General features: G+C 36.7%; 2 protein-coding genes across 2 annotated transcripts; one reads left to right on the top strand and one right to left on the bottom strand.

The window, feature by feature from the left end:
• The first annotated feature begins 1,410 nt into the window (after positions 1–1,410).
• On the top strand, positions 1,411–8,301 carry pdlim1 (PDZ and LIM domain 1 (elfin)). The gene is made up of 7 exons (XM_048204935.1): positions 1,411–1,666; positions 2,941–3,092; positions 3,912–3,999; positions 5,119–5,303; positions 6,578–6,723; positions 6,950–7,067; positions 7,574–8,301. The coding sequence occupies exons 1-7, from the start codon at positions 1,574–1,576 to the stop codon at positions 7,758–7,760; spliced, it is 969 nt and encodes a 322-aa protein (XP_048060892.1). The 5' UTR covers positions 1,411–1,573; the 3' UTR covers positions 7,761–8,301.
• A 758-nt stretch (positions 8,302–9,059) lies between these two features.
• On the bottom strand, positions 9,060–10,516 carry neurog3 (neurogenin 3). The gene is made up of 2 exons (XM_048204936.1): positions 10,075–10,516; positions 9,060–9,984 (listed from the first exon to the last, which is right to left on the bottom strand). The coding sequence occupies exon 2, from the start codon at positions 9,981–9,983 to the stop codon at positions 9,333–9,335; it is 651 nt and encodes a 216-aa protein (XP_048060893.1). The 5' UTR covers position 9,984; positions 10,075–10,516; the 3' UTR covers positions 9,060–9,332.
• Between the last annotated feature and the right edge of the window lie 3,821 nt (positions 10,517–14,337).

Genomic DNA, 14,337 nt, shown 5'->3' with positions numbered 1-14,337 from the left:
GGCTGCCACAGACACGCCCTTCAGCGAAAACTCTAAATCTTTGCAATTTAATGTCACAAAGGCCTTTAGAATAGACTGACCAAATATGATGATGATCTGATAAAAGCTCTAGGAGGAGTTTGTTAAAGTACAATGTCTGGAAATGGCAAAAACTGCACAAATTTTGCTGAGAAAATTCAAAATATCTCACTTCCTGTTGGGTTTACAGATTACAGACTTGTTTGTAGGTACTGAGCTGTTAAATGTGTCTACTGATTTTCATACTTGCCTGTGAAACTTAGCGCAAAGGGGGCTTAATTGAAATTTTGTAGGTGGCGCTATCGATCCATTTTGCCAGACCTAATTCTGAAACCCATGTCAGATGTAAATTATCACCACTTCTGACGCATGTGCAAAGTTTCATGTGTTTTCGAGCTTGTTTAAGCCCTCAAAAATGTGATTCATTTTGGAGAAAAAGAATAATTGACCGAGCAATTCCAATAGGGTCCTCGCACCATCAGTGCTCGGGCCTTAAATATGCAAAAGCTAATGGAATTAAAGAATTTTCTGAAACCAAAAACACAGCAGGCTATATCTGGTTCCAAAACTTTTTAAAAAAGGAACTGAGCATGAAACATCTTCATCATAAATTATGTTGTCACAAACAACATGAAAATGTGAGTCACACTTTACCAATCACACTGTCCCAATTTATCTGAAAACGACTGTAGAATAAAAGTGGATTCTTATAATTACATTTTCAAGAACCACCCATATTCCTTCAAAGCCAAAGATGGAGATACAAGAGGCCTTGAGCATTTGTTTAAAATATTAATAGTGTAAGGTAGAATAGATTTATTCACCCTACTCGAAATATGAACAGGCCCCATGTAACAAGTGATGCAATGTATTACAGGTAGAAAGAGAGAGTTGTGTCTGTACAATTTTGGTTAGCCTACACTTTTGAGGCTCAAACTTTTTGAAAAAAATTTTGACTCATGTTGAAAACTGTCTAGAGAAGCATTTGAAATGTCCTTCTCATTATTTCAAAGGCTCATAAATCATGATGCAGCATGTCTTCACTTGAGAGCTGTATCCATTCTATGGAGGTGCTTCTTCTGTTGTTTATAAAGTTTGTATAACTCTACAAACACCTTTAATATAAATCATTGTGCTTCCGCGCTGCCCGTTTCTTCTGCACTTGCTTCGCCTTTTGGGAATGCTAAGAATGTGATCCAAAGTCCTGGAAAGCATGTTATGAGCCCCCCGCCCCCCATCGCCAGGAATTTGACTGGATTGGGAGTGGCACAAACCAAATCCCAGGATTTGGCTCTTCCATACATGGTAAACTTCAATATAAGATGACGTAATGGTCCACCCCTAAACAAACATAGGAAATAAGCTCTTATCAGCACAGAGACCTGACATTATTCGCTCACTTCTGAGGAAGCTCCGCCCAGACAATCGTCTCTTCAAAGTGAACGCCCTGTCCCGCTACAGTTACACGAAACTACAGACTTTATTGCACAGTTTACAGTGCACCAGTTGAGCAATACGTTTACGCCAGCCGTTTAGGCTACTTGTTGGAAGTATAATGCCTGTACGGGTTGTCTTACAAGGCCCTGGACCGTGGGGATTCCGTCTGGTTGGAGGGAAAGATTTCGAGCAGCCTCTTACAATCTCGAGGGTAAGAAATTAACTTCGGATTTGTTAATAGAAAAGGTGGCTTTCATAGACACAACAAGGCCACAATAGTATGCTTCATAAATCGGATAAACTTCATCTAGAACGCGCCACGCCTGCATGCAGCAGCAGCATCCAACCGAAACGCACATGTCATGTACGCGACCATATCATATGGAACTGAACGTCAGTGTCGTAACTTACGTGTAGTCTCTAGAGCAATTGTCAGTCAAACAAATGGAAGCGAAAACGAACAAATTATTGAAGAACTAGCTCTAGATACGATATCAGATTCTTTCTGTAAATAGAACTACTGTACGTGATTCCATACAGTTTCGTAGAAATATAGACCGAGGCTGTATTCATTTTAAAACATTACAAGTATCCGTGGCATGATGGTAATATGACACTTAAGCGCGCGTTTTAAAAGTATGCATTCAACTGCAAAAAGCTGTCTGTCAACTCTTAAAGATGCACTTAATATGTTTTGTTAATTAAAAGATTAACAGATAAAGAAATATTATTACAATGGTGTTCACTTACATTAGAAGAAGCCTCCAGACATATTTCTAGAATAAGTTTTATTTTACATAGAGTGGGTCTCCACATCATGGGCACTGCCATGTTGAGATCACATTACCGATAAGTTTGCTTCAGATAGCACTTCCTGTCAGCGCTCAAGGTAAAAATGAAGGCCCATTTACATCAGGAATAATAACTATAAAGATAACTATAACAATATATTACCTTCCAAAAACAATGCATTTATATTATCTGCCACTTTAAATGCTCTAGCTTTTAAAGCAGAGTGGAATCTGATTGGCTGTTTTTATAAGCTTGAAAAAAAAATTTGCTCCTGGATGAATGTGCATCATGAAAGAAAAATAGACAAAAAGGGTTTCAGCATGAAGTGGCAGCAGTTCATAAAACAAACCTTGTGCATTCAGGCTGATATAAAACCACTGGTACTAATGGGATGAATAAGAAACAGCAAAACATAAATAAGAACTTGCTGACTGCACCTTAAACCACAAAGTTTCTTCTCATAACCAAAGTTTCACACCCTTACACTTTATAGAGGAAGTAATCATATAACAAGTGAAAGCTGACCCAAAGTTATTGTCAAAATGCTGTCATATTTCTTTAAGTTGATATTTGGTCATGAAAAATGCACAATTTCATTTTAAAGCAAGAAAGGGTGATTTGTCTGCATTCACTAAAAAGCCTATTTTCATTTTAGACTATGATAACGATGATAGTTATTTTTGGCTTTTTCAGGTGACCCCAGGAAGTAAAGCGGCTCAGGCTGACCTTTGCATGGGGGACATGATCCTGGCCATAGATGGTGAGTCAACAGACGGCATGACTCACCTGGAAGCACAGAACAAAATCAAAGCCTGCATGGAGGAAATGGTGCTTTCCATTGACAGGTGAGAGGAACATGCTGTGGTGTGTCTGAATGATCAAACATGTATCGTTAGCCATGAGTAATCTTGTCTTGCCTAATAAACCAGGTGTTTTTTATTACGAATATTGTTGGCTCTTTGACTAAATACTATTTTTCCTTCTTTGTATGTCACTTTGGATGAAGGCATCTGCTAAATGCATGTATGTAGAGTACACAGAAAAGTACGATTATAATGCAACTACAAACAAATGAAAAATTAAAATTTTCCAGACATTCTAGATTAAATTTATTTTTTTTTTAACGATTAGGGTGCCATTACTCCATTGGTCCCTGTACTGAGGTCCTCTCTTAGTTTTTAGTACATTTTATAGAGATTCCCATTAAAAAAAAGTTTTGCAATGAATGCTGAATGTTTGGAAGTGGAGATTTTATGAGTTGGAGATTGGCTCAACAGTAAGGATTTTTATTTGTACTAGAAAAATATATTTCATTAAATGTTACAAACATTTTTTTGAATTAGTTATAATAGCTATAAAGAATAATATAATTGAATTACACAGTGGAAAATAGTACATTGTAAAATGTGGCTGGGTATAAATTTCAGCTCTGTCACGAGTCATTCTTAACAATTTCGACATATTCTCATATGTGTCAATCAGCTAGATAACGTTACCATGGTGACAAGTCTAAATCAGCAGAATATGTAACAACATTCAATACATGACAGAAAATCCAATGTGTTTTTATGCCTTTCAAACTTGCACAATAAAAGCTCAGTACAATTGCATCAACTTGCCCAAAACTCTCTCACTGGTCTTTTTTTTTTTTTTTTTTTTTTTAGATCAGAGTCAAAAATGTGGTCCCCACTGGTCAGTGAAGAAGGAAAGACCAATCCATACAAGATGAATCTGGCAAATACAGAAACACAGGTGGGTTTCAGCCCTGCTTAACTGGGAGCTGAGGGATTTTTAAATGGACCCCTGATCATTTTCAATGAGCTTTAAAGCCATTCGCTGTGCTTGAGGCTGTCATACATAACAGGACTATAGCTGCTAAACAAATAAAGGCACGCCACTATAGCCTGCCAAAGTGAAGTCATTGTTTATGTCCTAACAAGCCTTATCCATGGAGACCAGTGAGTTTATCAGCCAAAGCCATGACGCAAGACCCACATCCTGCAGGCTAAGTTGGAAATTTAGGGTCAGAATGCGAATGATCATAGGAAGTGTGTGGAGTTTGACTACATAGTTTGGGTGTTATAAATGTTTCCTGATTCAAGCAGAGAGTGAAACATAATAAGAAACAACTGCTAAATATGTTGTTAACAGAGGAAAGTTTCAGTGTCATTAAAACCTTAGCCCTTGGCAAAACTTTTCCATGTCTTTTTTTTTTTTTCTTTTGTTTAACGGTCTTAGTTCACATCAACTTGGTTAAAATATCTACATTTATTTTAAAAAGAAATCTTTATTCTGGTCTAAATAGTTATATATTACTACATTCCTTATTAATTGACCTATTGTCTTTGGCTTTGTTTCTGTGTCTTAAAGGGATAGGTCACCCAAAAATGAAATTCTGTCATCATTTATTCAGCCTCATGTCGTTCCAAACCTTTATGTAAATTTGAATGTTTTTATGGTTCTTTTAACATCTAGGCAAAGGACTACAGTTGGAAATTAGCCAGTTGGTTAATATTGGTTAATATTTACAGAAATGCTAATTAAAGGGTTAGTTCACCCAAAAATGAAAATAATGTCATTTATTACTCACCCTCATGCCGTTCCACACCCATAAGACCTTTGAAACGCAAATTTAGATATTTTTGTTGAAATCCGATGGCTCAGTGAGGCCTCCATAGCCAGCAATGACATTTCCTCTCTCAAGATCCATTAATGTACTAAAAACATATTTAAAACATGTTTTGGAATGACTTGAGGGTGTGTAAATGATGACAGAATTTTCATTTTTGGGTGAATCACACTTTTATAACTACACTTCTCTCTTTAGTTTGCAGTGTTTTTGAGATTTATTCCTGGTGTCTTTTTCTGTAGGAGGTGAAACACATAGGCTCTGCTCATAACAGGAGTGCTATTCCATTCAATTCTGGCAGTCCCAGGGTGGTCACTAACCTGTACAATAACCCCGCTGGCCTGTATTCCTCTGAGAACATAAAGAGTTTCAACACTGCAGTGGATGATGTCCAGACTTCTTCTGTCTCCAATGAAGCCAGCAGGATGTAAGCATGATGCACACCTCACTGAAATACTTGTCACAAAGACATATGGTGCAACCAACATGCAGAAAAAATAAAACAGGAAATGATATCACAGAGTGGGCATCTACAGACCTTCATGGCTGTAAAAAGGCCAATAAGTCTCTAAAAATAGTAAATAATTTAGTACAGCAAGGTTAGTTGTAAAATGTCATGTGGGGCAACTCCTCAAAAACCTTTTGGTTTTCATCAATGAATAATTTATGATATTTGAGGGAGAAAAAAAAAAACTTGGAGTTTCTATGTTTTGAAAATAAGTCTTTTATCCTCACCAAGGCTGAAAAAATATCACAGTAACATTGTGATTATAATATTATTAAAATTTAAAATAATTTTCTATTTTAAAATGTAATTTATTCCTGTGATGGCAAAGCTGAATTTTCAGCAGCCATGACTCCAGTCTTCGGTGTCACACGAAATCACCTTCAGAAATCATCCTAATATGCTGATTTGATGTTCAAGAAACATTTCTTATTGTTATTATCATCAATGACTAAAACAGTTGTTGGCGCCGATAGCCTAGTGGGCAGCGCATCAACACATCAAGCACGGTTGCTCTTCGGGTGACCAGAGTTCAAGTCCCGGCTCGTGGACCTTTCCCAATCCCTTCCCTCTCTCTCTCTCTCTAATTCTCTCTCTCTCTCTCCCAATTCATTTCCTGTCCTATTTCAATAAAAAAAGGCAAAAATGCCAAAAAATAAATCTTTAAAAAAATGTTTAAAACACTTGTGCTGCTTAATATTTTTGTGGAAACTGTGATATTTTTTTCAGGATTCTTTGATGAATAAAAAGTTCAAAAGAACAGCATTTATTTGAAATGGAAATCTTTTTTAAAATTATAAATGTCTTTACTTCACTTTTAATTTTTTTTTTTACCCCAAACACTCACATGAACACTCACAAGTATACAGTGTGTAAGGAAAATATATTACTTTTTACTTAATGGTTACACTTTTTTTTCTTGAAAATGTATAAAAGTTTTTAAAGCCATACGAAATCAACATAAATATAAAGTTTTAAGAATTTAGCACATGTGTTTTGGACTAGTTTTAGTACATAGTCACCATTATAACTGCAACATTCATTCTAGTTCTGTGCTGTATTAGTATAGCTATTTGAATTTATGGCTGTCAAGGGCTGAAACTAGCCATTTGGGATTGGGTTGAATATCATAATACTATTGAGATAACATTGTTTGTCTTGTGACTGTCATGTGTGTCCTTCTTCCTGTATTATAGCTCAGATCCCTGTAAACCTGGCCAGCCAAAGCCTGCATTACCTGCAGACTCTGAGGTGTACAAAATGCTGCAGGAGAATCAAGAATCCAATGAGCCTCCTCGCCAATCTGCCTCTTTTAAAGTTCTGCAGGAGATCCTGGAAACTGGTATAATATCATACACACCTTGTATACCCTACCACATTGTGTCTGAATTACATGTAGGTGACCAGGCCTTAGCTTCTGTTGACAAAATGGGTGTCTGCTCTGGTCATTCATAATCATCAGTTTCTAACTCCATGCCTGTGGCCACAGCTGTGAAACATATTTTATAAATGGCATCAGATGATTTGGCCTATAAAAAAGCCTAAGCATCTTTGTTTCTTTGTGTCAGGTGATGCAGATAAACCCTCTGGCTTCAGAAGTGTCAAGCCCCCCACCACAAAAATTGGAGCCTCAGTTGGGAATCCTGAAAAGCTCTCTCTTTGTGACAAATGCGGTTCAGGGATTATGTAAGTTTCTCTGTTTTGGTATATCTTTATAGGAGAAGTTTTACAGAAATGCATCCAAGAACAGATGCATGTACTTTGTAGTTTCATGTGCAATTGTAGTGTTAAGCCAGTGTCGCCATCTAGTGGAACTTTTTGGAACTGAATCTCTTTATAACATCTTTTGGATTTTGGATTTCCCCATAATGATGAAGTGGTGCTCACTGCAGAGTCAAATGACATTCGGCTCCCCCTCTCTGGACATAATGGTTGGAGCTTGACCTTGTCCAGCTCCACCTCTATTGAGCTAATGGGTGGAGCTTAACCTAATTAGGTTTAGGGATAGGGTATAGTTGGGTGTGGCTAAACCTTCATGCTCCACCCATTATGTCCAAAGAAGGGAAGCTGGAGTCAAGCTCCACCCACTGGTTCTGCACTGAGCAGACTCTCATAATAATAGGAATTTTTCCCAAACATGTTTTTCTATATTGTGACTAACTTTTCTCTCTCTCTCTTTTTTGATTTTAAAGAGGAATGATTGTCAAAGTTCGAGATAAGTTTCGCCACCCAGAGTGCTACGTTTGCACAGACTGCGGGATCAATCTTAAGCAGAAAGGACACTTTTTTGTCGAGGACAAGATTTACTGCGAGAAACACGCACGTGAACGCGTCACTCCTCCAGAGGGTTATGACGTTGTGACTGTTTTTCCAAAGTAGAATATTTTCCAACGTTCTACTTTAAAACTGCACATTCCCTTACGTGGGGAATTCCTTAAGAAATCTGTAACACTTTATTTGGATAGTCTTCCAATGAGGCTGCTTTGTTGCCAGCATGAATGTTTTTAACAACTCTTACATGCTCAGACAGAAGTGCATGGATTTAAATGGACTTTGGCAACAGTAATCAGGAAATGTGATTAGACATCACCTGAATATGTAAATATAGGGTCTATCCAGATTGAGTGCTATTGTTATCATGCATTCCAATGTCTTAGTCATTCCATACATATATCTCTTTGTATAAAAGGCTCATATTTTTGGTGCTAGGGTATCTTGAGGCCACTTACTGCATTTGGAGTTTTTCATAAAAAGTTGATCATTGAAATGTATGTAATCATGGTCACATTTCTCACACACACCGGTATGTAAAATCTATTCCCTGTATGTATATTGTCTTTTGGAATCTCCATATTTTTTTATGAAAAAAAACTTGTTCAGCCTTGCTAGAAAAATAAAATGTTGCATATCCATTGTGAAATATCTTTATGGTTTATTTATCTAAAGATTTTACAGGTTTTTTTTTTTTTTGATTAGGAATGTTTATTCATTTGAATCACACTGGCCTTTCAATAAAAGCCTTTCTGCAAAAGCATAATTACAGCTGAATAAATGACTGAATATGAGTGTTGCATTGTAAGCACCAACCCACTCATACTTCAGTCAGAGTGCAATATTTTTTTTCAGCAGCTGTAAGAAATCTCAGAAATGATGCGTTATAAAAGTGAACCTCATCACAATTATTCAGTTCTTGCAAGAATATACTAATTGAACAACAGGGTTATTTAACAGAACATATGCAAAGGGAAATACATACACACACCAAGCATAATGATAATATGGTTTACTTGTTATCTTTTTAACGAAATTGAAGTGAAGGCCAAGAATCCATACTCGGAATATGTCCTCTGCATTTAACCCATCCAAGTTAGTGCGCACACATTAGGAGCAGTGAGTAGGAAATAGTTTGAGACACTGAATGTCTTTTTTTAACCTAAGAAATTAAATTAAGGTTTCATCTATATTTTAATGTTCCACTAGATATATTTCCCGGTCTCCCCTATTGTGAGCAATTATTTACCTGTTGCTCTGGAAAGCGCAGCTGATGTACAGCGCATGCGCAGAACCCTGTCAGTGAAATTACAACATGCAAGCTTCCTTCACGAAAAACGAAGCAGATTCTATATGAATTTATTGTGATTGTACAATTTCTATTCTACAGATACACTCGAATGAAAATAGATTTAAATAACTTTTTATTTATTTGCTTGAATTAAAATAGGAAGAAGGACATAACAGAAACAATATTTACAACATTTATATGTCTATTATCGCCATAGCATGCAATAAATCGTTTGAATAATTAAAATAATTTTTTCAGACTTAAACGAAAAGTAACATTTATACACTTAGGAGCTGCCCTGAAACGTGTCATATTCGTGGTCCTAATAGCAAGGGTCAACTTTTGCCAAATTTGTTGTGCTACTCGCAGATTCGATTTTCCCCAGCAAATCAAAATGTTAGATTGTCCTGAAAATTGCAATTAAATTCCTCTAGCAACAAATCAGTGTAGTAGCCTTGGGTTTCTTGATAATTTGATGATGAGTTTGTGGAGTGCCACTTGGACGCGCATGTGCTTGATGCGCTATAACGCGCATCCAAGCAAGCGCTCGGCACCGTGAGGTTCTCCTGGTCCCGAGCGTGATTTGAAATTTGCCGAACATGGTCTGCAATTCTCAATGTTTCTGACAATGCCCAAATGTAATTGTGCGCGAATCTCAGAGTTTCAATTTTAGTCAGTTTCGCGTCATCGGGAAAAGTTGGAAGCACGCTTCTCAGATTATCCAGAGCGGAGTTCAGCTTGTGCATGCGGTGCCTTTCTCTATCGTTTGCCTTAACTCTGCGATTCCCACGCTGTCTCCTTGCTGATTTAACTGGCATTTCTTTCTTCATTCTTTTATTTCTTGCGTTCTCTTCGCTGAAGGTAGACGAGCACTCTTTAGTCGCCGAGTCTACGTTGCCAAGCTCATATTCCCTGCTGTATTTGATTTGTTGACCTTTGGTAATGTCTGTGGATCCACACTTGAGATCTAATGCCGAACTCCAGTTAGATTTAAAGGTCCCATTCCTTCTCCCCGAAGCGCACGTGGGTCTTGGAGTCATTCTGTAAACATAAACACAACTGGACATCCTCAGTACAAGCGCTCTCTCGATTAACAATCTATAAGAAACCTATGATCATTTAGATGCTTACCTCTTGCAGACTGAGAGTGTGTTGGTCTACAGCACTGCGCGTCCTGTGAGCAACATGCAGTCTCTTAATCATTTCCTTAATATATAAATCAAAGGGACAATAGAGGGTGATGCGCCCATTCGTCATTTATGTCCCTTTATCCTGTCTGCGCTCTAGAACAAACAAATGAAGTCAAGTGGCCAATCAGAACTGAGACGGCCCTTTCCAAAATGTACCTTCCCATTTCAGAAATAAACTAAGAGAGGATTTTAAAACAGGGGAAGTTTTTTATTACAATTGTCTGTCGTTTTCTATACTAGCACTCTTTTATCACATTTATATCTATGATTTCATGACGCGCAACAGCCTACTGCAAATATATGAGCCTTTTTTGCACAATGAATGCTATAATTCAACACGGTAGAATTAATAATGGCACTGAATATGCATGCAATTTTCTCAATAAACTTCTGGAATGGATGATAGAAGAAGTTATGGAGATCTGAAGCAGGAATAGACGCAACAGGTGACTTGGTAATCTTGCCACTGCGTTAACACAGTAAACATGTAGGTATTATGAACATACGTGGTTCGTGGACATTTTAGTGGCACTTATTTATACCTTTTAACAAGCGATTTTCAATCATCAGAGCTGAAAATAATTCCTGATATACAATATTATTTTAGTGTCATGCGCCTTGTGGTGATGTTCCTGTGCGTAAATTGTGCTGTAGTGCACGAAACTCTGGGAAAATAATATTTAAGCCAAGAAAATGTGGAATAACTTGTGTCTGTGTGCAGGAGCAGTTTCCCAGTGCATTGAAAACACAGAATATTATGCACAAGAAAATTTGCAAAGAAAATAAAATGCGTGCGCACGGATGTCTCCAAATGGAGTCCGTTATTAGGAACATTAGGAAGTGCGCGTGGTAAATATAGTCACGGTTGCAAACAAAAGACTTTCAACGTGGTCGGATAGCACGAGTTTACACTTGGCCCCAAGTCTTGATAAATCTTCATTTATTGGAGAGACCAAGAGCCCTGTTAAGGGCGCAAAATATTTACCGTGGTGCCCAAGTGTCCACAAAGGCACTCATCGCCAGTCTAACTAAATATGTATTTTGTAAGACATCTGATAACCATATGCTTTCAATAAAATGGACAAATAAAGCAAGGAGATAGGGAATGTTGTCGTGCTGTTGTAAAGGCCTCGAAATAATCCAAAGTAAACCAAATATTACCGCTTTACAAATAACTTTTGATGCCAGATCCATATTGGGATATCGCGGGACAGGTGTGGGTTTGGGACTGTGAGATTTGTCCCCCGATTTTTATCAGTGCCGAGTAATATCTTGCTTGTTATGCAAAGGATGGGCAAACACAGGCGACCTGTTGCTGTGGAAATCACAGATATCGCAAAGAACCTGATTTAACAATAAATGCGCCTTACTGAAGAGCAGGTGATACCTGGCCTCGCTCTCTTGATTGATAGGCTGCTTCTTCAACTGCTGCACTTTACAATCTGTTGTAGTTATTTATGAAACGAAATCTATTTCTTATTATTTTAACCAACAGAAGTACCAGGTGGGGCTTTATTTTCATCCCCAGCCTTTGTTTGAAGGGCATCTGAAGAAGGCAATCAAGGACTAAAACTCGCTGACCAGCTTTTTGCCATCCATTTGTCCCAAACTGGCAGAAAAGCTATTTAATTCTTCTCTCTTGTTCAGACGCGGAAAAGGCTGCACATAAAGAAGAAAAGGAAACTTCACTGAGAAGACAAAAACAACAACTTAAAAACATTTAATTACAACCCGGATGCCATATGTACACCTCTTGTTAAAACTCAAACAATGTCAACTCTTTTGTGTGGTAAAACGTGCACCTTTGGAGACGTGTGCGCTTTTGGAACGGTGTGCGCATCAAGACCAGAAAGATCTTGAGTACACTTCTTGGAAGAAGTAATGCAGTTTTAATGTGCTTTTGAGGTTCCTTTTAGAGTCCACCCATTGTGCTAAAACGCATATGCTTGTTATGACCGAATACACCAATTATAATTGAATAGCCAAGAGCTTCTTGCTACAACTCTATTTGGTTTGAGCAATCGGGGGTCACCCTCAATAATTAAGCTTTGGTGCTGCTGTGAATGCGTGGGTTCAACCGCAGCTTTTCTCCAAACACTGCCCACATTCAGCACAGACTTGAATCGAATTTATCTTACTGTTGCTGTAACTTGCCAAGCTTTGGGGGAAAAGACATTTTCCATTGGAATGATGAAAATAGACTAAAATTATATTTAAAAAAAAGTAAATTAATAAATAGTAAGAGTTGTAAATCATTTCGATAAACGTAGCTATGAACATTACAATTTCCAAGATTTTTTTTGTGTTACATTTTTCCTGTATTGTAGACTATTATTACACGTATGGATGTATGCATTATATAAACTCACACACCTTGACCAAAATATGTTTTTTTAATCTTTAAATGTGTTTTGGGCACTTTAATGTACATGCTTGGTTACCAATATTTTTAAGCCCCACAGAATAAACAACCATATTTTATTTGACCACTTTTACTAAGTAGTTTAAATTAAATTCCGTCTATTCACTTGATTTTGTAAATTGATATTGTTCAATAAAAAATTAAATAAAAATAAATTCGATTTGAAAAAATCGTGAAAAAAAATATGCTATGGTTGAAGAAGTAATGAGATGTTTTATTTGGTCGTATTTTTACTTACCACAAAAACTTAAAGGGATAGTTCACCCAAAAATTTATTTTATCATTTACTCACCCTCATGTCGTTCCAAATCAACAAGACTTTCGTTTATCTTCGGAACACAAATGAAAATATTTTGAAGAATATGGGTAACCAAACAGTTGACGGACCCCATTGAATTCCATAGTATGGAGTGAAGTCAATGGGGCGCTTCAACTGTTTGGTTACTGACATTCTTCAAAATATCTTCTTTTGTGTCCAGCAGACGAAAGAAATTCATACAGGTTTGGAACAACTTGAGGATGAGTAAATGATGTCAGAATTGTAATTTTTGGGTGAACTATCCCTTTAATCACCTCACACCCTTAAACCAATGCAAACAACTAAAACAACAACAACAACAGCAACAAAAACCCCGCATTTATCATTTTCTCAAGCTTAATTGCTTTCTAATCTAGTAGTAAAATAAACCTGGTATTATTACGAATATTGTTGGTTCCTTGAATTGCTTTGTTCCTCTCTTGTAAGTCGCGTTGGATGAAAGCGTCTTCTAAATAGGCCTACATGAAATTATGAATGTAGGCCTAAATGTACCTTTGTCTAAATAGGTAAACAAACATGCAATCACAGACACACAAATAAGCATTTACATAAAATCGTTAGGCCATCATAGTTTTAAAAGTGCTTTTAGTCGATGAAATCTGACACTCTCTTCCGTATACTCACAAACTATGATTTCAGATATGAACGTCCTATAAACGCAGTTGTTTACTAAAAAATGAACAAGGTAGAAACATTATACCAAAATCCCCAGACTGTCCTTTAAAAACATCAATAGCGCCATCAAGTGACCATTCAAAGCACTGCTTGTGCATGAAACCTTACTTTATCCATTAAAACCAGCACAAAAGTTATCCTAGAAAATACCAATGCAGCCCAACTCAGTAGTAGATCATTTATTGTAAATAACATATGATGACATTTTCAATGCATTGAATATAAATCAAGATTTCTATGCTGTTCCTTCGTTTACCAGATTAAAAAAACTTAAAGGGATAATTCACCCAAAAATAAAAATTTCTTCATCATTTACTCACCCTCAAGTGTGCCAAACCTGCATTTTTTTTCTTTCTTTTTTTCTGCTGAACACAAAAGAAGATATTTTGAAAAATATGGGTAACTAACCAAACAGTTGATGGACCCCACTGACTTCCATAGCATGGGGAAAAAAAATACTAAAGAAGTCAGTGGGGTCCATCAAATGTTTGGTTACCAAAAATTTTCAGAATATCTTCTTTCGTGTTCAGCAGAAGAAAGAAATTCATACAGGTTTGGATCATCTTGATGGTGAGTAAATGATGAAAGAATTTTCATTTTTGGGTGAACTATCCTTTAAATGTGGTGCTTTCTAATGATGATTAAAATTGAATCATTTTAAAAATAAAACATGACATAAATAATTAAATATGAAACAACAGTAATAGGCTAAATACGTACAAAAATAATATATAAAAATAAAATATAATAATACAGTAGCTACATTTTAGAAAAAAAATCATTTCGCA

Source organism: Megalobrama amblycephala, linkage group LG10, assembly GCF_018812025.1.
Source record: "Megalobrama amblycephala isolate DHTTF-2021 linkage group LG10, ASM1881202v1, whole genome shotgun sequence".
Taxonomy (NCBI): domain Eukaryota; kingdom Metazoa; phylum Chordata; class Actinopteri; order Cypriniformes; family Xenocyprididae; genus Megalobrama; species Megalobrama amblycephala.
The sequence above is the reverse complement of the archived record's forward strand: the minus strand, read 5'-3'. Positions and strand labels throughout refer to the sequence as shown.